The following is a 24,257-nucleotide window of genomic DNA, read 5'->3' as shown; positions in this document are numbered from 1 at the left end:
AAGAAAAAGGTTAAAAAAAAGGTTTAAAGTAATTAGAAGGTAGTAGCAGAGTTAAGTTAATAAGTTAATTATAAGGTTAGAAAATATACTTTAACTTTAATACAATAGGAAGAACCAAGCGACGACGGAGAAAGCTACAGTAGGGGCGCCCTCTACAGAAGAAAAATAGTCAGAAAGCTGAGAGCCAGGCGACTGAGCAAAGGTATTTCCACGTACCGATGATGAAGAGGTATCTCCAAGGCTCCAGTGAGCCACTGATATGAGTGATACCGTACGCCAACGCAGAAGCGAAGCAATTCGCCAACGGCGACATCCCCAGGAGGAGAGAAACACGAAAGCCTAGTTCATCACGACGGTAGAACAAGGACAGAAAATACGGTGCACCTGCACCAAACGCAGCCTCGAATATACCAAGCAGCGATCGGCAAGCAATAAGTCCACCAAGATTGTGCACAGCACCAGCGCACATGGCTGCTGTTCCCCAACTACAAGAAACACACGATTAATGCCTATCATGGTCACCTTGAGATGGAGACTTGCTTACCAAACGCAAAGCGCGGCGACGTATTTACTCGCAGGGAAGATCTTCCAGAAAACACTGGTCCACTCGAAGCAAACGTAGCAGATGTAGAACGCGTTGAGGACCCATGCCCACTCACAGTCGCTGAGACCAAGGTCGTCTTTTGCGCCGGCGGTTTTGGCGTTGCCGATATTTCCTCGGTCGAGATAGGATAGGATGTAGAGGCAGCAGACGATAGGAAGAAGACGGCGGTCGAACTAGATAACCATCAGTATAATTGTTATATGTAGCACTGGTAGTAGCTTACTGTCTTCTTGATACGCTTGTTGGCCTCTTCGGGAACGTCAACGCGTTGCTGTTCATGATGTTCTGGTGCATGTTCAAGTTCCTTTGTGCCCAGGGACATCTTGTGCTCAGACTCTGGGTGATTCATCATGATGGAGTACCAAAAGGCTAATTGGGAATATAGATGAAGCTTGATGAGTTGGGATTGTCGGGGGGGTTCAAGGGGTTTTAGTAGTCGAGAGATGGCCTATCGCTTTTGCAACCCTGTGGAGCTATCTTCGACAGATCCCGTCAGTCTCCGGGGTTCAAAGTTTGTAGCTCGCAGAAAGGGGGCATCTGATCCAGGATCCAGATTCAAGATGCGGGGACCCCGCATACCCCAGATTTTCTGAGAAATACCCGGGGAGGTATTCGTAGATCCGGAGCTTGCTCTGCTCCGGATAGATGAGTATCCGTCACTTTCCGAGCATATCCGAATCTCAACGGGCTCGAACCTTTACCTATTCCTAGACCTCACCTATATAAGGTGTTTCTTAAACGTCTTTGTTTCGACTGTTCCTCATCAATCATCTCATCAATCCTATAGCACACATCAGCATTAAATACCCCCATTCACAATGTCCAAGTCCATCGTCAACAGCACCCCTTACCCCTTCCCATTCAACCCCCCAACCCTGCAAAAGCCTGGCAAGCCCGGCCAGACCGCAGATGTAACGGGTACTCTGCAGAACGTCCGCGGCAAGATCCCATCCGTCCACGCGTCAGCTCTTCGCACAATGATACTTGAAGCTCACAATGACCCTACCAAGATCCTCGCCCACTGCTGCAGCTATGACGGTCTTTCATCGCGACTCTGTGAGGAAGCTGGTTTTCCAATGATCTTCCTTGCTGGGTATGCTGTGGCTAGTGCTTATGGTTTGCCTGACACTGGTTATATCGCTATGGCTGAGGTGTGCGATAAGATCCAGGAAACAGTGCGGCAGGTCTCTGTGCCTGTCATGGCAGATGGAGATACAGGCTACGGCAGCCCACTGAATGTGAAAAGAACGGTGGAGAGTTATGTCCACGCCGGCGCTGCTGGAATCATGATTGAGGATCAAACTTGGCCAAAGCGTAAGTTTTGCATACTACCAGGATGATCTAAAGCTAAGTGCCCCAGGCTGTGGCCATACCAAGGGCAAGTCTGTCGTCTCTCGTGGCGAGGCATATGCTCGTATCCAGGCTGCTTGCGACGCTCGCGATCAAGGCAAGGATATTTTTATCCTAGCGAGAACCGACGCTCTGATCCACGGCTGGGAGGAGGCCTTGAGCCGTGCGAAGGAGTTCAAGAGAATCGGTGTCGATGCCGTTTTTGTCGAGGCCCTTCCCGATCGTGAGTCTATGCGGCGATGCGTAGAAGAAATTGGAATCCCTACATTTGCAAACAGTAAGTTACTCCGCTTGGGTGCGATCTTACCCTAGTCGCTCACATGAGTGATGATTTATTGTGTTAGTCATTGAAGGAGGAAAGACCGAGAACCTATCCGCAAAAGACCTTGCAGAACTTGGGTTCTGTGCTGTGGCTTATCCCTGGACGCTTGTTGCTGCTAAGCTCAAGAGTATCCGCGAGACTTTGGAAGAACTCAAGAAGAGTATGACGGTGGGGAAGCCGCCTATGATTCTTTCATATAATGAAGTCTGTGAAGGTGTTGGATTCAACAAGTACTGGGATCTGGAGGAGAGGTACAAGTTCACAGACGACGGTCTCGTAACTGATTCCACAAACGGTCACTCTTAGTCGTCATATCTAGTACAAAACGGCATGCCCTCCCCGTGAGGGCTCGGTAGAGGGATTAGGGATCTGCTGTCTACCAATTGAACTTATAGCGTTTCTCTAGTGTCGAAAACATCCTCGAAATTGAGCTATGTAGCATTGAACTAATAATCCTTTGCCACTTAGTCATAGTCGCCCAACTCAACAAGGACATGAAAATGTTGGGTTCAAGAAAGATTATAACAAAGTGCCTCTTTTCATTTCAGCATGTTCCTTTCTCCTCAGTATTCTATAAAAGGAGCGAACAGCTCATCAACAATCTTCACATCCCATCGAGGTCCATCCCCAAAACAGACACAGCTATCGTACAGCCTGCACTTGGCATTTTCCAGTAAATAGTGTAGGCCTGTGTTCCCTTGCCCAAGCGCAGCATTTCTCAAGTTTTCCAACACATCATCACTCATTGTCTTCTTTAGTCGTTTCTCAATCCCAATACACGATAGCCATTGGTCTGGATCCTTGCCCGTGGATCGATACTCTGTCTCAATGAGATTGCACAGTACAAGCCCCAGATCCTTTTCAGCGGCGACAGCATGTGCTTGGCTGATGGAACCGGTTTGCTTATACTCGACTCTTGCCTTTGCCATGGTTTCGATGAAAGAGGGCTTGATGTCTGCTGTGGCTTTGGAGTGCTTCAGACCTTTTTGGATGACTGTTTTGGCGTTGTGTTGCGTGCATACTGTCTGGTAATGCTCCATGACGGACCAGAAGAGAAGACCAGCAAATGTCTCTGCACCAGCGCCAAGGTATGGCAAGATATCTTGAGGAGGGAGCGAGACGCGGAGGTAATGCAATGGGTCTAGCCACATGCTACACTGGAGACGATACTGGGTTGTTTGCGATGGGTTCACTGGCAGGGGAATGTCGCCGAACAAGCTCTGGAAGCTGTTGGTATCTGTGGTGGGAGTATCGCCATCTGAAGCCTCAGTGCTCGAAAGCCCTGTCCCTCCCATGGCGAGTTTCGGTGAAACTTCAAGATCAGCAGCGAGTGCAAGCTCACGAAAGATGCCAAGCATCCTAGGTCGCTCATCGCCTTGAGCTGCATCGAGTAGTCTCTGTATACCTTGCCTCAGACATGCATTTTGATCTGCTAGCGCATGGTTTGATAGGGCCTGCCTCTTGCGAAAAGCTGCTTGGGAGCGTCGGCCTCGCTCACGACGACGCTGAGAGCCCTTGTTAGCGTCTGGGGCTTGGACGGACAGACTCATGCGGAGGAACTCACCGTCAGTTCATCTTGAGGCTCTACAATACCCATTTGTGCTTGTAGGTTGCGTTTGGGTCTTTTACTGGTCAAAAAACATAATTTCTTGACAATCTACAGTCCACATCTCGGATTTGTAAGATTGCAGCGGGAGAGTAAGCAGAGATGCCTTGACCTGATTGGCTGGAGATTGGCACCAATTGCCCCGATCACGTAACCGCCGGAGACAGCTCAGGCCGACTCGGTATCACCAAAAGGTTGAACGATTGAGGTTACGTGTTCGGAGCAAAGCTAGTCCCTGATTCTTTGGATTGATTAACGAAAGGGGTTCGTCGTTAAAGCGAAAGAAAATATATAAATATGATGTCCTCGTCGCTTAAAAAAAATACATCAGCTTCACTGTATCCTCAAATCCCATCTCCCTACACTTAGAAGTCACTCAATATGGTCAAGATCGCTATCGCAGGAGCTTCTAGCGGTAGGTTAGCCTAGCCATTTCACTCTCCCAATTATTGACCATTTTCAGAGCTCGCTAGAGAAATCCTTGACAGACTCGTCGCCACTGGGAAGCATAACATCACTGCACTTGTCCGTAAGGTACATCTTGACCATCACTCACCAGTTTGAATGGTGACCGACAGACCTAGGACCCATCTACATTTCCAGAGCTCCCAGGCGTCACCTGGGCCAAAACTGATTACGAAAACAAGTCGGAGCTTGTTGATTTATTCCGCGGCGTCGAAACTGTTCTCTCTTTCCTTGCCGTTCATTTGGATCCGGGTAATGAGACGCAAAGCGACTCATTGACGCAGCTGTTGAGGCCGGCGTGAAGAGGTTCGCTCCGTCTGAGTGGGCAACGTAAGTTTTATATTGAGCAGCGACAAGTATCATTCCGACTTACTATACTTCAGAGGAGCCAAACTCGCAGACTCGCTAGATGTCATGTCATGGTATAGCGGAAAGATTGAGATCAGAGAGTACCTCAAGAACCTAAACTCTGATAGAAAGGTAGCATAGCCCAGAGACCTTCTTCACTGCAGAAGCTAACCTGGTCAATTAGGTTATCGAGTATACACTCTTCCAACCCGGTGGCTTTATGGATTACCTTTGCCATCCGTACAAGACTGCAAAGTACATCACCACCACCGTCGTCAATGTCGATCTTGTCAAGAAACATGCTATAGTTGTCGAAGATACCCTTGACGATGAGATCACTTATACAAGTGTCAACGACATTGCCAACATAGTCACCAAGGCCATCGACTTTGAAGGCGAATGGCCCGTGATTGGGGGTATCAGTGGTGATAGAATCTCTATTCGTCAGCTTCTAAAGATTGGAGAAGAACTACGAGGTGAGCATACCGGCCAAACAAAAGGAAAAAAAGGTACTGACTTCACACAGGAGAACCCTTTACTATCGAGTGGCTCAAGATGGAAGACCTCGCAGCTGGAGAACTCAAGACTAACAACTATCCCCGACTTCCACTACCATCGGTTCCCCAGGATCAGGTGGAAGCTTTCTCCAAGATGGTGGTCATTGGCACTCTGACTGCCTTCCACCGTGGAGCTTGGACCGTCTCGGATGAATGGAATCAGACTTTTCCAGACTACAAGTTTACCAAGGCCCATGAGCTGCTGAAGTCTGCATGGGAGGGTAAGAGCTAAGGAGTGAAGCCCACCAAAAGCTAAATAAGGCAAGATTCCTATATTTTTAATTATTATTAGAAGTAAAACAGCATATTTCCTTACCTTTCTTTGTAGCTTTAATCTCACTTAATCTAGGTAAGCTATTTAGTGATTAAATATTACTTAAGTCTAATAATAACTTAACATAAGGAAAAAGTGCCTTCTTTATAAACCTAAACAAAACTAACTTATATAATTTTCTGAATAAAAACTGTAACAGAAATACTAGTATGGTCACATGTAGTCTTGATGTTAATATTATAGCCAAGAGATGTAGGGAAAGAAAAGGGGGTCGCAGGGTCAGAGACTGGGTTAAACCAGTTGTTTTTATCGGTCTCTGACCAACAAACCTCATAGTAAGGTGCCGTACCGATCCATATGAACTGTGTAGGGCAGTGAACATTAACACCAAACCATTTCCCATCTGGAAACTTCCAAACACCATAGCCATCCATAGGGCCATGGTCGAAGCCTCCCAATGCCCAAGACCATGATAGAGATTGGTCGGCAACTTTAAACTCCTTAGCTGGCATGGAGTGAATGGTCATAAGGCTTGCGGGCCAGATACCAGACAAATACAAAGTCAGAAGATCACCGCCTGTTTGATTCCACCAGGTGATACTGTAATCCGGACTCGAAGGGCCAGTGAGCTGTACTGCAGCTTTAGAAGAATCCGTATTCTTTCTGTCGGCTCTGAGCTGCTTGGTTCGTTCGGTAGCCTTTGCGAAAACCTCTGGGTCTATATTTATGGTTATCACGACTGCTTCGTCCACAAATACGGACATTGTATAAATCTCCGAACTTACTATTAACCAATGCCTTCAGCGTATCCTTCATCGGCCTCTTGACCTCATGCGTGAGAGTCGGCTCGGCAGTAGCCTTGATGCCAGAGACAACACCTTCATGTCGTTAGCCGTTATAATAATCTTGCAGTAGGGTTGAGGAGACCTTACTCTTATTGATACCCAAGGCAAGAAGCCACTCTCCGGCTTCGACGAGACAGCTTAGGATGCTATCTGCACCCACATCCTCGGCGAGAAACGACCCCGCGCGTCCATACTGGTAAAGCTCATTTGTGGCCTCCAACCAGTTTGCGAAAAAATAGTCCGCGGCAACCGTATTGCCCGCTTCAATGCCTGGGAATACGTCACCGGACAAAACATAACCCATCAGTGCATCGGGGCCAGCAGTCATTGTTTCAACAAAGACATCCACAGCAGCCTCAGAAGTGAACTGAACGGAACCCATTGGCCCGTCCAGCCACCACTCCCCACCACCTTCCCACCTAAGGCACAACTGAGGGTTAGCCATAGTGGTTGAACAGTTTTAAATAGAAATATTGTAGTAGCTTGTAGACAGTGAATTGGTGTAAAAGATGTTGATGAAAAGAAATAGTATGGTGATTGTATGTCCCTTATATAATGCTACTGGTCTATAAAGAGTTTTCATTCCGCTGTTTTATGTATTGCTTGTATAAATTTCACCAAAGTAAAGTTCAGTCTAACAGTCTATCATTCAGGTATTGAGGCCGGAAAGAGGAAGTTGAATATTGAGGTATGTGATATTGTCTACTTTGGAGATAGAAAGCTAAATATTGAGGCATGTGATATTGTCTTACTTTAGAAAGAGAACCCTAAATATTGAGGTATGTGATACTTTATTAACACCGAGCAGCAAACTCTATGAGCTCACTATGTGACCTTCGAAAAGTCAAGTCAAGGCTGTTAATCAGGCCAAAACCAAGAGGGTTGTGCTCTACGTCCCTACAAAGGGTAGCCCTATGCTGCTCGCCCCTGGCGATGGGGATGATGGTGGCAGCAGTACCATGATAGATGACGAGTTTATGCCCGCTCAGACTCTTGACTCGAATCCAGGAATGACACCCCTCGAACATCGTGCTGCTGCAGCGCAGACACCTTCTGCTCCTTGTGCAACTGCAACTGACGAGCCTACTCCATCATCTTCGCAGACCCTCGACGTTGCGAAGCGCAGAGACTCTACGGCGATAGGTGCTGGTTCAAATCCGGAACATCTTTCCAGGTCCTCAACCAATCCCTGAACCCCGATAAGACCATTGCCGCAGAGCTGCTTTTCTCTATCGGGACCAACTCCAAAGCCACTGGTCTAGACTCAAGCCAACTACGTCAAAGTTTGCACGTCACATTCGCTCTGGGGGCTGTGATCCCTGCAGACGCTAACATTCATGCGGCCGTTAGCCTGAAAGGGTCTAGAGCCAGCGGCTGGGGTTTGGGTAGCGCCTCTGTTGCTACGTACGTGGCCGCCTGCTAAGAATTAGGGGTCTGGGGATAAGAAATTTCGCAAGCCTGCTTTCGTGGTAGATCTAACGGCATGGCGTGCAACGCCCATTACCGAGGCGGGTATCGTGTGTCTAGTAAATGGGGTGACTTTGTCGGCTACGATTGCAAGCTCTGCCCTGCGGGATGTTGCGGTAGAATATGGTGCAGAGAGTGACACGAAAGTTACTAGGGTTCTATCAGTGGCTGGGTTGTCAGGTCATTTCTGTCCGACGCTGCGGGGTTTGCATGCCTGTTGTCATCTAGATGCTGCCTGGGTTATCGTATTTCCAATGTTTCCAATGGCCCATTAACGAATCGCATTTGACTTAGTATCAGGTGTTCCTTGTAAGCTGCTATTACTGGATTGTTCAGAAGTAATAGCGCCGAAGCTTATGCAAAGCTATTGGAAAGGTGAAAAGATGATTGCACTGTGAATGAATCTAGAATGGGTCGCCTTTTTGGGTGAAACAACTGAATTGGCCGATTAGAGCGAACAGAGTTGAGGCCATTGAGACTTTGCAACAGATAATTGTGGAGAGATAAGACTCCTCCTTCAGCTCATTCAAGCCAAAGAATATTGACCTGAATTTGCGTCGTGGAGCCAACTCTTGAACGCTCTATCACTTTAACTGGTGTTCTAGGCGTAGATACGTTCCAGATTCCAGTACCTGGAGGTGACTGCTCCATTGTCTTCTCGTTGACAATCCCCCAGCGCGAACAAAGACGGCCAATGAGACAGACACCTCGTATTATCACGATCAATAACATTCCAACAGTCAGCATTGCCGCGGCACCGTCCTCAGAGCAACCCTGATCGATGGCGGTGACGATGCGGTCAAAGGCGGTGGTTATAATAATAACAACGCCTTGCAGCAGATCAAATAAACCATTAACATTATAGAAAGCCAATACAATATCGCTGTCTTTGATTCACACGGTGACACTATCAGAACTTTACTCTCACATTTTATAGCTGGGTCATCCCGCACTGGGATCGTGACCATTACAGCTGGAGCGAATAATGGAGTGTTTACGTACAGTGCTGCCGTATAGGCCTCCAGAAGGAAGGTCATTGCCCCCCACATGAGGATTTCCCATTGCGGGCATGTTCTGAGCAATCCACAGAAATAGACCATCAGACACGAGACCCAAAGTGTTGATTCCGTTAATGGCGTCGCGAATGAATACGCCGGTATCTATAAAACCAGTTGGCCATACTTGCGAGTTGTTCTGTTGCTTCATCAGGGCAACAGCTCGGCCATTGTAGTACATGAATCGACGAGAGGGCTTTTGTGTGATAGGCGGAATGGTTTCGATAGGTGTCGCTGGGTTGGGTAAGGAATATGACCCCATATACGGAGTACTCGAGGTATGTGATAAGACCAGCAACAGCGTCCACTACACATGATCTTGTCGGAGCTCGGTATGAAATGCTCCGAGATGCAAATCCCGAAGATTAACCCCTTGGCTGTGTGAATGGCCGACCTAGTTCCCATAGCGGGAAATCCACCAATTGACTAAAACCGCCGAGTGATTACTATTCATTAATTTAGTGTTAGTGGGCTGTAGGACTGTATAACATTGATCCTACTCAATTAGGAAAGGCTGTTTGATTATACAACATGAATCTTAGTAAATGTCCTAGAACCGTGATGATTCAAGAAGAATTCATCGTGTTGACAAATCCATAGGTGTTTTCAATCATTTGAGTAGTTCCAATAGGCTGGAGGCAGTACCTAGAACCAAATACTGGTCTTGTGCTATGCCCGGATTAATATATATAACGACTGTTTGCACTTGACAAGGAAACAAATACAGCAGAATCAACCCATTCATCGCAACAGTTATTACTCCTATCACCATAACTCATACTCTTAAACACTCGTCCAAACAAACCCGCCATGTCTTCTCCATCTACAGTCCTCATCACTGGTGGAAACCGTGGAATCGGCAAAGGCCTTGTCGAGATCTTTCTTGCTCGACCATCGTTCATCGTCATTGTCGGCGTCCGCGATCCCTCCCACCCAACCTCCAAGGCTCTCCAGTATCTGCCAGTAGGCAATAATTCCAAGCTCATCATCGTCAAGCTTGACTCCAGCGTGCCCTCCGACGCTGCCGCAGCTGTTGCTACGCTTAAGAACGAACATGGCATTAAGGCCCTTGATATCGTCATCGCCAATGCCGGGATTGCAAGCGATGGCGGTCTAGTTCGTGACACAACCGTGGACAACATCAAGAAGCACTTCGAGGTCAACACCATCGGCCCTATTGTTTTGTTTCAAGCTGTGGCAGATCTCCTGCAGGCCAGCAAGACCGAAAAGCCCCTCTTCGTTGCTATTTCAACGCTGCTCGGCTCCATGGGCTCCATGGAACACTTGGTGGGACTGCCCTCTACCACCAGCCCTTACGGCGGCAGTAAGGCTGCTCTGAACTGGTTCATTCGACGTCTCCACTTCGAGGAGCCTTGGCTTACTAGCTTCGTCATTCACCCTGGCTTGGTAGAGACCGAAATGGCTGCCGCAGCTTTTGGTAATGGTTCTACTGAACAGCTTTCCGCCTATGGGTCTATCACCATCGAGACCAGTGTCACGTCTTTGGTCAATGTTATTGATAAGGCCAGTAAAGAACTCAGTGGAACCTTTCAAAATTACGACGGTACGCCCATCGCTTGGTAGAACAGTACCTTGAACATATACTCATGAGTTGATGTGTTCTCAACGCAAGGAAATGTCGATGATCCAGAGTTGGCCTCCTGGCACATGTCAACTAGTACACTAGCTTTTATAAATAGACTTCTCTCTGATATTTCCATTTCTATGAATACTAGATCCGCCTCCAAAATGAGCAAGTTGATGCCCTCACAAGACATCGAATCATCCTGGGGCGTGCAAGAATTCAATCGGTAGCACCAAAGCAGCTAGTGCCGGAGTGGCTCTCATGACGCTCTGGTTGATTACAGGCTATTACCAGTGATTGGTCAGCTACAGATTGGTATTATTAAACGAACTGATGGCTAGTAGGCTGCGATGTGTGCCTCTGAACTGGGCACACTAAACCCCCAGGTAAGTGAAGGCTCTTTAATTGGTCTCAGCCGTCTTCACTTTTGGCGTTGCTTCTTCTTATGTTTACTGATCGGTAGCGCCTGTCTTGCACCACACAAGATCGCCATTACATAATAATTCCGTTTATTAAGTGAACAGCTGATATAGCTGCTCTTAGAGCCCCACATGTCTCGCAGTGATACGACAGTAGTGCAGCCTCTCAGTTCAGATCTCATACATTTCGGAAGATGCTGCTTTTGCTCATCACGTCTGGGTTCGAACTCAGGTGCTGCTCGCCGAGGTCAAGATTCAATTTCACAAACCCAAGGTCAGCTCTCAGGGAGGTTGATCGGTTGCAGTACTTTAGGGTCTTGAGGAACTTTGGAACGGCACTGCGAGCGATGACAAGTCAGTATATAAGCTGGGTTGGGTTTCAGTTTCCCTGTGATATAGCTGTCATTCTTCAGAATGATTCAGATCAAGAACGTGGAACCTTTCAATGAACTGACCAACAATCGATTTCTTGGTTCTTCAGACTGAAAGCCAGTTACCTTCTCTGCTTTAAGGCACAGAAGCAGATATGCATGCTGCAAGCCACCATATTGATGCTCAGTGCGGATTGGCTTAGTCACTGTCTCCGATTGTGCCCTCGTGATTACTGATCAAACAAGGCGTAGGCCTTTGTTTTCCTTATTTCAGCCATCTCCAAATCAATCATTACCTCTGCATCTAATTTCTAAAATCCACAATTTTTGCATTCTGCATCTACCAAGCTCTCTGTTATTATTACAAAGCAATGTTCAACCTAGGCCACAGGTCAGCAGAGCCAATTGTACCAGAAAGGTGTCCTATAACAAGCACTGCAGCCGATAAGGAACTGCTACTTGAAAAGTCTGGAAGCCAACCGCTCACCGAGGGCTTCCGAAAGGCTCTAGCAAGTTCGATCTTGGGGTTCTTAATAAGCTGGCCACCGCTGGCTTCATATTAGAGTGGTAAGGTGCGCCTGACTGCAAGCATCGGATAGTGACTGATCAGCTTCTCTTGTAGTCCATACCTTTCTTAAATCTTGGATGTATATCCTTGTCTTCTCACATTCTCCGACTTTTTATCCTTTTCCCATAACTCCTGTACAGGGTCGGTTCCTTGTCTATTGTGGACTATATAACAAATTGTTTTGTAGGTAGCTCATAATACAGTTGCCAATCATTTCAACAATCAAGGTGTCTAGACAGAAACAGAAATGGGTCGTGCCTCATACCTGTTCTTGATCATATTCAGTAGCATGCTTGAAGGGTCGGGCAGAAGCATTCAACGCTACTGGTCACGCCATATAGGGAGTGGCTTTGATGGCGTGCCCTTATTGTTGCGGGGGCTGAAGGACATTGCCCAGTTTCCATTTTTGGTAGGACCAGGGGATCTTAGAAGAGGTAGTTAGCTGTAAAGTTCGTGAAGCTGCTTAGACTACGTTGAGAACTTGGTGCTGTGTCTGAATGTCTTCAGGCCTGCACTCTCTAGGGGAGGAAAGAAAACTCAGGACCTTAATTTTAAGTAACAGAAAGACTTATTAGCTAATTTAGCATAAGTTTAGTATATACGTAGGATAATTTTTTGTCGGGTTTATTTTAATACCCTATATCAAGGTCTGACGTTTTCCTGCTCTCTGTCAAGAATACTGGGGTAACACAGTGCATGCCTTGCCAATCCTGTATATCGCCCCTGATACGACAATGTTTCATGTTGCGGGGTAAGATATCTTGAGGCTCTTTGCAGGGGTGCAATTGGATTTGGCCCCCAAGTTGGGGGCCGTAGGCAGAAAACAGGATAACCTTGCGAGATTCTGCCTGGCATGGCTCTCTTCTTTGATCTTTGTTTTAATATAAACTTGACTCATAGACGATTGCGGCATGGTGTATAGTTGGGAGACTCTCCTGACGAATTCAACATACGCCTTGTAATCGAAAAGGTCAACTATTTACGGCGACGATTCCTAACCTTGCCAGAAACCCACATTCACCGCAACATGGCGGTCCATAAGCTGACGCCCGTCCTCATGACGGGAAGTCTATTCCTGGGACTAGTTCTTGCCATCGGTCATCATCTCTACTACCATTATCTTGACGGGAGGATCGTCAAGACTCAGAATCAGCAGGAGTGGTTTCTCCGTGTCGGCACCGGTATAGCGTTCCTCGCAAGAGCCCTGTTGTCAGCAGCGGTCGGGTTCGCATACACGCAAATACTATGGCGAACCTTGAGGTCAAAATCCGTCACTATCGAGGGCGTCAACTCGCTTTTCGGCGTCTTGCATAATGCTTGGGACTTTACTACGTGGGAGCTCTGGACGGCTGCGCCGGCGCTTGCTGCAGTGGCCATAATTGCTTGGTGAGCCTTTCATATGAGCACGGAATGATTTATAGGTTGCTGACATTTACAGGGCGCTCCCGCTGATTGCAGTTATTACTCCAGCTACCCTGACAGTCCAGGTATCTGACCGGCCAAACATCACTGTTGTCGACGCTCCCATTCCACTGCTCGACTACAATAACATGCTCAACTTTGCCCAATTCACAGGTGTAGGCGGAGTAGGATATTACGCCCCCTCGAGTTACGTCTCAAGGGTGCTCTTATCAGTGGCATCTCTCGGCTCCATCCTGACTTTCCCAGCACCCTTCCCCAATTCCTCATATTCTGTCGACTTCTACGGTCCTTCAATTTCATGCGGTACACCTCGCAACGCCACCTTTGCAAAACTGCTGGCCGAAGCTGTTAAGAACGAGACATGTTGCGGGAATTCCGCCGGATACGTTGGATTTGTTCCAAGCAGTAACACGGTGAACAGCACTGAGGAGGGCTACGCCTTGGCTGGTTTGCGGGGTGCGATGAACTACTCTCTCATCTCATCGCTCGCGTCCATTGATCGAACGGCCAACTCCATCAACGCGTCTAGGCTCTTCGTTGTGGTACCAGATATACCTGCATCCAACACGACCACAAGCTATATCATGGCAAACAAGACGATCGAATGCGCGCTCTATAACTCGTCATATGCCGTCAACTTTACATTCGACAACGGTCAGCAGAATATCAGCTACAAGTCCAAAAGACTAAACGGCGTAAGGTCTAGTGACGCCAGTCTCAACGAGGATAACGACTCGGACCGGTTCAATGCTGCTGTCGCTTACATCGCGCTCATGGACTCCCTGGGTAAGCTACTACTTGGAAATCTTGGGATTTCGCACTACGGTGTGATGCAACCTACTCAGACGCAGATCATGAGCTCTGTTCTCATGGATGCCAAAGAAATGCAAGTTCTTGGTGGTGTAAATGCAGCAACGGACCACCCGGAAGCACCTGATTCTGTGATTGGGAATATCTCTATGGCGAATGCATTGCAGCAGCTGTTAAACAATGCGACGATAAGTCTTTTCAGTAACTCAAAATTACTGCAAGCGCACCTATGTAATTTTTGTGATTGAAGCTCTGTTAACACTTCTAACAGGCAAAACGATACCGCGGCATCTCGCGGTAATATTACCTACCTGACCACCCAAATTGCCTTCTCCTATGAGCCTCGCAACCTCTTCATCGCCTACGGTCTAGGCCTGTTAGCCTCTGCAGTTATTGTGATCATCGGACTCCTATGCATCAAGTCTGCATCTGCATCCTATGCAGCCACTTTCTCAACTATTCTTCGAACTACACGGAACCCCGATATCGATACTATTGTCCCCGCAGCGGAAACATCTGGCGCGGAGCCTCTGTCGAAACAACTTGGCGATACTCGTCTGGTATTACGGCGACAAGGGCGCAGACTGGAGGGTATAGACGAGGATATGGTGACTCTCTTTGCTGTAGACTCAATGTCGGATGAGAAAGGTAGACAGAAAGACTCTCCTTATGATTCGTCTCACCAGGGGGGTAGAGGGCAGCAATACTCCGACGCAAGTATTGAACTTCTGAGCCATGTCGAGCACTCGGCTGCAGATGCAAGGACCGGAAATGGTGGTAGCAGGATCAACCCTCGTGGAAATTGAGTAGTAAGAGTAACAGATCGCGTTATAACGAAGAGCCCAAACAGAACACAGAGCAATATTAGTTATATAGATATTCATGTCATGTCATTGAATTGCAACGCTTGCAAGCTATTTTACAAAAAACCTTGGTTAAAATCTTGGTTGTAACCTTGTTTGAACCCAATACCATCAGACAGCAAACCCATCTCTTGGGCAAAATACAAAGCTTGATCATTCTGAGCCCAACTCACCGCCCCTTGAAGACGCTGTAACAGATCCTCAGTCGTCTCCATGCCCATGACCGACTCACTGAACTGTGACTGTTCCGACACGGGAGATGGCTCTTCGGTACTCTCTGACTGTGTTTTCTGTGCTCGTTCCGCAACTTCGTAGACTACAGGCGATTGAGGTCCTATGTCTATTCCCATCTGCATGGCAAAACCCACAGAGGGATCGTCTTCCATCCATCGCGAAAAGCTTTTTGCATATGTTGCCGGTGAGAGCGGTCGAGGGAGTGTTATTTGCTGTGTCATTGGCATTGGTGCGAATTGTGGTTGTCCTAGTAGCATGGGCATTAAGGACCGGTTTCTGTTGAAGAAGCGTCTCAAGGCAGCTGGGAAGTCACTATCTTGAGCCAAACGATCTTGGCTTAGACACACATCGATAGTCAAAGCCAGTCGAAGGTATTGTGTTGGGTTTCGGGCCAGGACATCAGCGTGATCGTTGGTAAGCATCATTTGCGAAGGTTCCTCGCGATCACTACACTCCATAAAGTACCGAATTGTCTTGGAAATAGAATGCACGCCGTCGTACTTGGGGTGAAGCTCCCGGAAAACTTGGATAAGGACGTTGAGTCGTGATTGCTTGGAAGCAACTTCGGGACGGGCCCATATCTCAGTTGCGGAAGAGGCAGTAGACATCTTCATGTCGACCATGTGCATCGCGAGCGGGAGGGCTGTGCATGCTACAGCGCTGCTGGGTAGCCATCGGGTGAGTCGGTGTGGATGTAGTCGGGCGAAGCATTCTGCTATGCTCTTTGTCGCGTTTCGGAGATCTCTTCGGTTGTTCTTGAGGAATAGGGTTTCGTGTGATGTGGTGGGATTTTGGTTGACGAGACCTAGTATTAGACCGAGATGGAGTTCGTAGTTGCAGAGGGCGACTTGACTAGCGCTGGAGAGATGTCAGTGAATGTGTTTCGAGCGGCAGTATGTGAGCTTACTGGAAATAGATCCAGACTAGGTTGGTGAACAATACCGCAGAGTCCTCGTATCCTCCTGAGCTCAATGTCAAATCTTGAATGGCGAGCGGTGGTCTTGTAGCCACTGCCCAGTTCTTCAGTGACCTCTTGTGTTCCTGCACTTGCGCATATGCTGTTGAATGTGCTTCCGCATCTAAAATCGGCAATGTCTCTGTCGGATATACCAGGCCCAGGACGTCTGTCAACGTAACACAAAGTTCTGTCAGTCGTTCTAACGTGAGGATGAGCTTGTGCTTTGTGGCGATGTTGTAGACCCGCGATGACTCGAGTTCATCGACGAGATCATCGTAACATAACGGAGAGCAGTTGGCAAAGTCGAAATGGGCACTTGTGATCTGGATGTTCCTTCGAACGCAGAGGGGCATGATTCGGTCGCGGATAATGCAGCACCACCAGATACGTTTAAGTATGTTTCGTCTCTTGACATCTTGTTGTGATATATGTAGTCCATAGGAGGGAGAGTCGTAACTATCGGCGTCGCATGACTTGGCGTGTTGAATGGCAATTCGGAGCCATCTACTGTTCGCCTTGCCAGGTCCGGAACGGAAGGTCGGACACCAGTAGGTCAGGAGGAGGGCGGACTGTGCGATGGAGATGGGATCGGGGTCGGTCGAGAAATCGTATAGAAGCTACACCAATGTCAGAAATGCTTCACTGATAATACTGTATGTTGTTTACCTTGGCCTTGGTGTAGAAAGCCTCCTTGGCTTCAAGGATGGTGGCGAATCCCAACGTGCGGAGACTCTCTTTAGAGACAAACTTTATTTGTTAGAACAACCCAACACGAAAGTGGTGATGTCAACAAACGTACAGTACACGAAGCAAACATCATTGATTGCAGCAGAAGCATCGAAACAGGCGTCCCAGACGTCGCAGAATTAGGCGTAGGATCGTACGCATTCCAGAAATCGGCTTCGTTGATGAGAGGCAGTAATGGATGGATGTAGAGGAAGTAATGTCGGATGAATTCGTCGAGGATCGGCTTGGACGGGACGCGTAGACAGCCTTGGGCGTTGAGGTGATGGAAATCGCAGTCGCGCATGTTGAGGGTCCGAAGGAAGGGCATTGACGAGTATAGAGCTTTGAGTTCGGATCGTACGGGTTCGCTGGGCTCTTCGATGATTGAGGGTGTATACGGTGGGATCTCTCTAATCTCCTCGATGACATCTTCAGTGGAGTTTGTGGTGGGCGACTCGAGGTCAACCCGTTCCTGATGCTCGACCGATGTCTTGTATTCGCTCTCTTCTAATATATGTAGCACGGCAGTCGCATCGTCGACAGGACTCGTGGGGTTATCATCGTTCGAAGTCGGCGATGTCGTAGAAGCAGCTGCCGTGACGGCTTCACAGTCCCGAATGAGGTCCGCATTGTCGGAGGCGATAGAGGCGCCACGGTGAGGAATAGGACTATGTCACGTCAGTAGAGTAGAAGTAAAGATGACATCGACAACATACAAAGCATCGGCACGACGAGCAACGACGCATTCACAGCCATCGAGTCGGCAGTTGGTACAAGGCGTCGAGGTGCGTGTGACATCACACCGGACCTTTCGCTTGCGACATTTAAGACACGCCTTTGTCGCGCGCTTCCTCGAGACAGGCTTCTTGGCGAAGCGAATCGGTTGCTGAGTGTTGTTCATCCTGGTACAAGGCGGAGTCGATCGAAATGGTACCCGAGGTTGAAGAGGAGGAGCAGGAGACGGAGACGGAGACGGAGGAGAATGAACCCCAGATTTACCCCAAACTTGCACTTGTCTTTGCTGAGTGAGGCGCCCCCTGCTAAGTTAGGGGCTACTGTAGACTAAGGGGCTGGACCCATGTGGGACGGATGGTAGAGGACGTCGGAAATCTCGGCTAGAGGGGCAAATGCCCCACGGGGAAGCCTTTGCTTTTTGCTCTTGACGCGATGTGATTAGGAATCAGATAAGGGTTATTAATATTCTGGCCCTGTACAGAGTATAGCTTGTGATTTTGCTAGTTTGAGCTGGCTTGGGGGTAACCATGCTCCCTAGATTGCCCTGACAGCAGCTCTGGCTTTGGTCAAGCCTCCAGGTGGCGAATGGTATATTCCGGTTAAATGAGCTTGAGAACGAACTTGACATCTCCCAAGGGTAAAATAAGCCAAAAACCATCTAGAGACTCCGTAAGAATTCAGAATTGGTGGCTCGCTTATCTTGCATAATGCTGTGTCTACCCATCGTATGACAATCGGTGACGGACAACCCTTGGATGACGATAGCAGCAAAGTGTTGCCCACTCTTTTATGACCCTGTCTACAAGTTTATTGTTGCAAACGTACTGGCGCTGATTTTGCTATAATTCTGAAGATTACTCTGGATTTTAACTTCCCCTTGAGCTGACTAAATAGCCCTTTGCAGGATCTCCCTTCGATATCCTAGAATTAATGATCTCTAGGGTAACCAAGGTTCACGCTACGTCATGTTCCTAAGCCAGGTCGACAGTCTCGTAACGTTGTCTTCAGCCACTCTCCTCTTAAAGTCCGGTCGGACTCCTCGGACACCAGAAGCTTAAATACGTTTTTTCATCCCAGCGAATCTCAAGAGCGAATAGTTTGCACGTGATTAGCTCAATAGAGCCCAAGCCCAAGTTTGCAGAACCATGCCACGTTTATTGCTGCTATTTTTATCTCGTGTTAGTGGAGCGTGGCTGTGCAACCACTCAACGGCTCGTTCCAGACGTAATCGGCACGAGCCACAAAAAACGAATGTCACGATACCATCAATCAACCCTTGTAGCTCGTAGGTGTCGCCGAGTCTACCGTTAGGCTCTGCTCTATACGAGGACGTCACATCGTAGCAGTGCCGGAATGCAAATGGGGCTTTGTGTCTAATTACAGTAGCTTTCGCCCTCGTCCCTAGGGGCGCTCCCTTGATCATGTTATTGTCTCAGTATAATTTCAACGAAACGACCCCATTCTTTTTTCTTCATGTTTACTTTTTTATCCTTACTAGAACATTATTATTTATTCTATGGATTTTCTATCGTGCTAGCATATACCACAGACAAAATGGTAAAGAGGTTCGATGGCCTGGAGTTTTGGGAGCAACGATGCAAAGCTCTCCAGCTGTCGCAAACGCCCGCTACTAAATCACCTACCGACAGCGAGCCATCCCTGTCGTTCGAGAGCCCAGAAATACCAAGCGCCGGGCCAGCATCACCAGCTCTATCACTAATAAAATGGCCGACGACGGCAAAACCGCTCGGAATTCTCGATGATTCCGAACCTATGTTTATTCAGACTGTTTCTGCAGTCCACGACGTCCGCAATTCCATGTCCTTTTCGCCCTCATTAGACCAACACAGTCAATCTGCATGCGTGCTACGGCCAAGCAGCTTTGAAGGAAAGGAGGAGTTCCTCACTATTATTAGCAGAGGTGGATCAGATATAAAACGGGACAGGAGTCTGGATGAGAGGAAATCACCATCGGCTGGCTCAAACATTACACAACTCAGACGAAGATCACCACTGCGACTCCAAACAACGAACCTATCTGAAATGGCACAGCGTCAACAAAGACACTCCATGATGCCAAACCTTCCAGCCCCAAGTACCAACAACTCACCACTCGATCACAGACACACATTGAGTGCCTCTGCAGACTGCAACAAGTGCATCACCCGCCAAACAGACAAAGCATTCGAAGCTCTCACCCAAGCCCTAAACAACAAACGCCAAGACGAAACAAAACACCTAACAGTTGTCCGACCTACCATAGACTGCCGCATGCCATCGCTCAAGTCACCAAAACCAATTCGACCCAAGATGATACGCCAAAAGACCCAGCAATGGGCAGAGACACAAGAAGACCTTGATAGCTCAACAGCAAGTTCTCTATCAAGTCCGATGAGCCCAATGATACCAATTCAAATCTCGTTGGATGGGAAAGAATTGGATAAGTCTGAGATACCTCCGATGGGATGTAATCTGGACCATGACTTGGGGGACTTTTTGAGATGGGAGGCACGGAACGTATGTGCTTATGGATATGGTACAAATGGATATACCCTTTCGCCGCAGAATTGAAAATGATTTAATGATGGGAGGATGATGTACGGTCAAATTGCTGGACATCCTATGACTAGAATATTCCCTAATAATACCCTTATAATTGATAAAATCGACTACTGAGAAGTGGACGAGATCATTTCAGAATAATCCTCATCCTACTAGTGATCATCCATTGAAGAGGTTTATATATCTATAATAGCGTTATGTAAGTAATACGGAGTAGTTAGTTCTAGATTTCGTTAGGAATCATAACGTTATTATTACTGTACTGCTAGTCTACTACTGATGGACCAGCGGGATAGAATTGAAGACCCAATTTGTCGGCTATAATGTACTAATTGGGCATAAACCCACTGACTTCATCCAATGGTTTTCGAGAACGCTCGTCGGACCAAAGGACACAACAGTCAACATCCAGCCTAGTCAAGGCGTAATTGGTGACTTTGGTCTGTACCCAGATCAATTGCCTGTCGGCTTTCCTTCCAATTACGTGATCTTTTACCTTAATTCGACCTTGGTTGCTGAGTAATGGGAATATCATCAAGTTAACCCATTGCTCCAGGTGAGGGGTCATGTCAATGACCTAACCACTATATAAAGACTCCCGCATCAGTTGTAACAACACCCAACACTCACGATACAACCAACAATTAAAAATGGCCTCCGCAACTTCGTTCCGTGACCTCGTTGGCATCCCCGCCTCTACGGCCAGCCCCTCCGATAGCGTACTCATCATCATCGACGCGCAGAATGAGTACGCTGAGGGCCAGCTCAAAGTCACCAACGCTGCTGAGTCGCGCAAGGTCATCGCAGGACTTTTGGAGAAATATAGAGCTGCGAATGGGAGTATCGTGCATGTCATGCATGATACGCCAGAGGGCGCGCCTGTTTTTACCCCGGGGACTAAACTTGCTGAGGAGTTTGAGGAGCTGAAGCCCAAGGACGGCGAGGCTGCTATCCACAAGAACTTTCCTGGCTCTTTCACCAAGACGGATCTTCAGAGTGTTTTGGAAAAGACGGGGAAGAAGAAGGTTGTTCTCACGGGATACATGGTAAGTCAACGGGTTATATAACTGAGATACAGGACTAATCATGTAAAGGCCCATGTCTGCGTCTCGACTACCGCGCGTCAAGCCGACGAGCTTGGCTTCGACGTCATCATCCCCGAAGACGCTGTCGGCGATCGAGACATCCCAGGCGTTGATGCCTCACAGCTGGTCAAGGTGTCACTGAGCGAGATTGGCGATGCCTTCGGAACCATCATCAAGAGCAGCAGCATCGCTTAGAACTATCTATATAAGTGATATAAACTTTTACAATCTATGTCATTACAATTCATTATACGTTTCATTCCTGCTTCTCTGAGAATTCCGGCTGTACAAGTTCTCTCCGTGTGAATTTGACGTTGAAGTCTGTCTGCTTAACGAACCAGGCGTTGATGATCCTCCACTCCTTGCTTGGGTCTTCAAAGTTAATCTGCTTCTTGTTAGTATTGGATCTATGCATGTGGGGATGACTGTAGCTTACCTCGAATCTTCTTAGAAGACTTGGCACAACCTTGTAGATCTCCAAGAGACTGATGTTCTTGCCAATGCATGTTCGGCTACCCATGCCAAATTGGAACATCATACCCGTCATCTTCTTGATACGCTTGTCCTCCTCCTCAGCATCGAGATTGGGGTCGGGCAACCAGCGCTCAGGTCGGTACTTATCAGTATCGTTTCCAAAGATCTCTGGGCGGTTGTGGATGATCCAGGCTGAGACACCGACGATGGTGCCGCCCTTGATGAACTCGCCTCCAATCTCTGCTCCCTGGGGAGGAACAATTCTCTCCATAGGGAGGCCTGGGGCGGGATGCATTCGGAAAGCTTCCTGGACACAAGCATGAAGGTAGGGGAACTTCTGAGCCTCAGAGAATGTGACCAGACCAGTTTCATAGTCAGAAAAGACACCAGCCTTGGCAGCCTCATCAAGCTCATTCTTGAGCTTCTGGTAGCACTCGGGGTTTCGGAGGAGGTAGTAGAAGACAGCGGAGAGAGTAATAGCTGTAGTTTCCGAGCCTGCAAAAGCCATGGAGACAGCCATGGTCTGGACGAGAGTGTCTGTCATAAACTCAGGGCGGGCTTCACGGGCGGCAATGAACTTGGAGAGCAGGTCCTGGCCGAGGGGCTGTTTCTTTAGGTTGCTGGTGGGGAGGCTGTCGACTGTCTTGAGCTCAGGGATGAGACGTTCAGCCATGCGGGCGCGGGCGAAGCGTGCGACGGCGATTGTTGAGTCAAAGAGACCCCACTGGGAGAGCTTGAGGTAGATGGGGTTCTTCTGCAAGAGGAGATCTAGGAAGGGAATTTGTCCGACCTGGGATCTGTTAGTCAAGAGCTTGAATGAGTGAACGAGTGGCTTACAGGTGCAACATAGAGGAACAGCTTGCCAAGGTACGCGACAATACCCTCAACATCCTCATTCTTCTCAATGAAGCCATGTCTCTTGCTGTAAGTGATCTCGCCAATGACATCAAAGGCGTAGAACTGAAGCCACTGTGTAAAATCACAGACATCAGAACGCTTAGCAAAGAGCTTCTCGGTCTGTTCTAGGAACAGCTTGGTGGTGTTATCGACAAAGGGCTCGTATTGAACCAGTGCGGTCATAGAGAAGGCAGAGTTGACGCATCTGCGGAATTGGGAGTGGAAGTCATTGTCTGTTGTGCTAAAGAGAGATGCGAGACGGTGGCCCTTGACCACGGATTGTTGAACAATATAGAAGTCGGACTGAGATAGTTAATATCAAGGCTGCAAGCTTGGATGGAAAAACATACCTTGACATAACCCTTGCTAAGACCGTAGATGGATTTGAGAACAGCAGGGTCCGCAAAGGACAGAACGTTTGGTCCCAATCTGACAATATCACCATGCTTAGCATGAAGTTTCTGCAGCGTCACCTCAGGTCGCTGTCCATAAACATCCCAGAAGCGCCACCAATCCGTCAAAGACGCCAAAAAGGGACCGGGATATTTATTTAGACCGTGGTGATATCTGTTCTTGACGAGCCACGCGACAGTCAGCGATGTAAGTACCAACACCCAATGCTGGGCGAGGGCACTTAGAAGAGTTTCAACCAAGCCACTGTGCATGTTGAAGGCACAAAAAGAGGCAATAAATTAAAAGAATTGTTGAAGAAGGCACTGAAGTGGTTTATTTCCTGTCTTTTTACTATCTACCATACTCTTCTTATATCACTTTTCCAACTTGGACCAGATCTTGATGACAGTCTCGGTCTTCGGGTACTCCAGGTTTGCCCCCACAGGCCATTCTGGGGTATTTGGGGACAAAATGATCCACCATCTCGGCAAGTAAACACGGCAAGTAGAGCTGATGCAGATATCCGAGCGCTTTTTTACGTTTTGGTAAATAAATGTCATCATAATTATTCAGCTATAGTGCATTATCTGGAAAACAAGGCGAGGAGAGTTTTTCCCTGCGACATGCCTGCGTTGGAGCTAATAAATGTCGTCGGCAGATGTGAACGGGAGAGCAATGATAACGCAGATAAAGTAAGCAGGCGTTGACGATAACGAGTGTTCATTCGTACAGAGGAAATACGGCGTTCGGAGTTCGCGGAGGAGGGAGAGATGGCAGAGTGTGGACGTCGTCATCATAGCAGTCATGTCGCGTATATCACAACTGCCGTGTCACAGAATTTGCCGATGCTGGGATTGCACAAGGTTTTACTGTGTTGCGTTGCATTTGAGGCTCCTTTCATGCGCTGTGTCTCGAGTCTGGTTGGACGCATTCGGAATTCATCAGCTGCGGTTCATTATCTGTGACCAGAATTAACTTTATTCTTCTTCTTATCGTCACTTTTCTCATCAGATCATGTCATTGAACCCCAGCTGTTATGCCATAACTCTTCAATTGATGTCGGGAAATTTCGCGAGGCCCAACCTTCTTCAGCGCTCAATGCAACCGCCATCTGTCTGGCTTTCCGGAGACAAGACTCATCGGATGTACGGATGAGAACGTAATGTATCTGATTCAAAGATGCCTCTTATAGAGTTTGCTATTAGACCTGACAGTTGGTCAGTGTACACTTGCGACAGAGGTTCCGGTCTTTCCATGCTTCT

General features: G+C 47.9%; 12 protein-coding genes across 12 annotated transcripts; 6 read left to right on the top strand and 6 right to left on the bottom strand.

Annotated features, from left to right (window-relative positions):
• Positions 1–96: 96 nt before the first annotated feature.
• On the bottom strand, positions 97–956 carry FSUBG_12946 (nicotinamide mononucleotide permease; the record flags this gene model as incomplete). The annotated part of the gene is made up of 4 exons (XM_036677785.1): positions 97–152; positions 217–485; positions 545–777; positions 828–956. The coding sequence occupies 4 exons, from the start codon at positions 954–956 to the stop codon at positions 97–99; spliced, it is 687 nt and encodes a 228-aa protein (XP_036531603.1).
• A 466-nt stretch (positions 957–1,422) lies between these two features.
• FSUBG_12945 (carboxyphosphonoenolpyruvate phosphonomutase) lies at positions 1,423–2,582 on the top strand (the record flags this gene model as incomplete). The annotated part of the gene is made up of 3 exons (XM_036677784.1): positions 1,423–1,918; positions 1,965–2,231; positions 2,299–2,582. 3 exons carry the CDS (start codon positions 1,423–1,425, stop codon positions 2,580–2,582), a joined length of 1,047 nt encoding a protein of 348 aa, XP_036531602.1.
• A 257-nt stretch (positions 2,583–2,839) lies between these two features.
• Positions 2,840–3,826, bottom strand: FSUBG_12944 (uncharacterized protein; the record flags this gene model as incomplete). The annotated part of the gene is made up of 1 exon (XM_036677783.1): positions 2,840–3,826. One exon carries the CDS (start codon positions 3,824–3,826, stop codon positions 2,840–2,842), a length of 987 nt encoding a protein of 328 aa, XP_036531601.1.
• A 437-nt stretch (positions 3,827–4,263) lies between these two features.
• Positions 4,264–5,484, top strand: FSUBG_12943 (2'-hydroxyisoflavone reductase; the record flags this gene model as incomplete). The annotated part of the gene is made up of 7 exons (XM_036677782.1): positions 4,264–4,297; positions 4,346–4,416; positions 4,467–4,565; positions 4,616–4,677; positions 4,731–4,827; positions 4,880–5,171; positions 5,222–5,484. The coding sequence occupies 7 exons, from the start codon at positions 4,264–4,266 to the stop codon at positions 5,482–5,484; spliced, it is 918 nt and encodes a 305-aa protein (XP_036531600.1).
• A 113-nt stretch (positions 5,485–5,597) lies between these two features.
• On the bottom strand, positions 5,598–6,816 carry FSUBG_12942 (uncharacterized protein; the record flags this gene model as incomplete). Its single annotated transcript, XM_036677781.1, has 4 exons — positions 5,598–5,606; positions 5,856–6,244; positions 6,312–6,404; positions 6,459–6,816. The coding sequence occupies 4 exons, from the start codon at positions 6,814–6,816 to the stop codon at positions 5,598–5,600; spliced, it is 849 nt and encodes a 282-aa protein (XP_036531599.1).
• Positions 6,817–7,285: 469 nt separating this feature from the next.
• On the top strand, positions 7,286–7,564 carry FSUBG_12941 (uncharacterized protein; the record flags this gene model as incomplete). The annotated part of the gene is made up of 1 exon (XM_036677780.1): positions 7,286–7,564. The coding sequence occupies one exon, from the start codon at positions 7,286–7,288 to the stop codon at positions 7,562–7,564; it is 279 nt and encodes a 92-aa protein (XP_036531598.1).
• A 1,205-nt stretch (positions 7,565–8,769) lies between these two features.
• FSUBG_12940 (uncharacterized protein) lies at positions 8,770–9,155 on the bottom strand (the record flags this gene model as incomplete). Its single annotated transcript, XM_036677779.1, has 2 exons — positions 8,770–8,790; positions 8,841–9,155. The coding sequence occupies 2 exons, from the start codon at positions 9,153–9,155 to the stop codon at positions 8,770–8,772; spliced, it is 336 nt and encodes a 111-aa protein (XP_036531597.1).
• Positions 9,156–9,703: 548 nt separating this feature from the next.
• FSUBG_12939 (short-chain dehydrogenase reductase SDR) lies at positions 9,704–10,477 on the top strand (the record flags this gene model as incomplete). Its single annotated transcript, XM_036677777.1, has 1 exon — positions 9,704–10,477. One exon carries the CDS (start codon positions 9,704–9,706, stop codon positions 10,475–10,477), a length of 774 nt encoding a protein of 257 aa, XP_036531596.1.
• Positions 10,478–12,863: 2,386 nt separating this feature from the next.
• On the top strand, positions 12,864–14,874 carry FSUBG_12938 (uncharacterized protein; the record flags this gene model as incomplete). Its single annotated transcript, XM_036677776.1, has 3 exons — positions 12,864–13,222; positions 13,275–14,240; positions 14,340–14,874. 3 exons carry the CDS (start codon positions 12,864–12,866, stop codon positions 14,872–14,874), a joined length of 1,860 nt encoding a protein of 619 aa, XP_036531595.1.
• A 113-nt stretch (positions 14,875–14,987) lies between these two features.
• Positions 14,988–17,750, bottom strand: FSUBG_12937 (cutinase transcription factor 1 beta; the record flags this gene model as incomplete). The annotated part of the gene is made up of 5 exons (XM_036677775.1): positions 14,988–16,023; positions 16,073–16,740; positions 16,790–16,870; positions 16,923–17,517; positions 17,566–17,750. The coding sequence occupies 5 exons, from the start codon at positions 17,748–17,750 to the stop codon at positions 14,988–14,990; spliced, it is 2,565 nt and encodes an 854-aa protein (XP_036531594.1).
• A 3,046-nt stretch (positions 17,751–20,796) lies between these two features.
• FSUBG_12936 (amidase nicotinamidase) lies at positions 20,797–21,426 on the top strand (the record flags this gene model as incomplete). Its single annotated transcript, XM_036677774.1, has 2 exons — positions 20,797–21,192; positions 21,241–21,426. 2 exons carry the CDS (start codon positions 20,797–20,799, stop codon positions 21,424–21,426), a joined length of 582 nt encoding a protein of 193 aa, XP_036531593.1.
• A 61-nt stretch (positions 21,427–21,487) lies between these two features.
• Positions 21,488–23,267, bottom strand: FSUBG_12935 (cytochrome P450 monooxygenase; the record flags this gene model as incomplete). The annotated part of the gene is made up of 4 exons (XM_036677773.1): positions 21,488–21,616; positions 21,668–22,495; positions 22,543–22,905; positions 22,953–23,267. 4 exons carry the CDS (start codon positions 23,265–23,267, stop codon positions 21,488–21,490), a joined length of 1,635 nt encoding a protein of 544 aa, XP_036531592.1.
• Between the last annotated feature and the right edge of the window lie 990 nt (positions 23,268–24,257).

Source organism: Fusarium subglutinans, assembly GCF_013396075.1.
Source record: "Fusarium subglutinans strain NRRL 66333 chromosome Unknown NRRL66333_c0000299, whole genome shotgun sequence".
Classification (NCBI taxonomy): Eukaryota; Fungi; Ascomycota; class Sordariomycetes; order Hypocreales; family Nectriaceae; genus Fusarium; species Fusarium subglutinans.
This window is presented reverse-complemented; position numbering and strand designations above follow the sequence as displayed.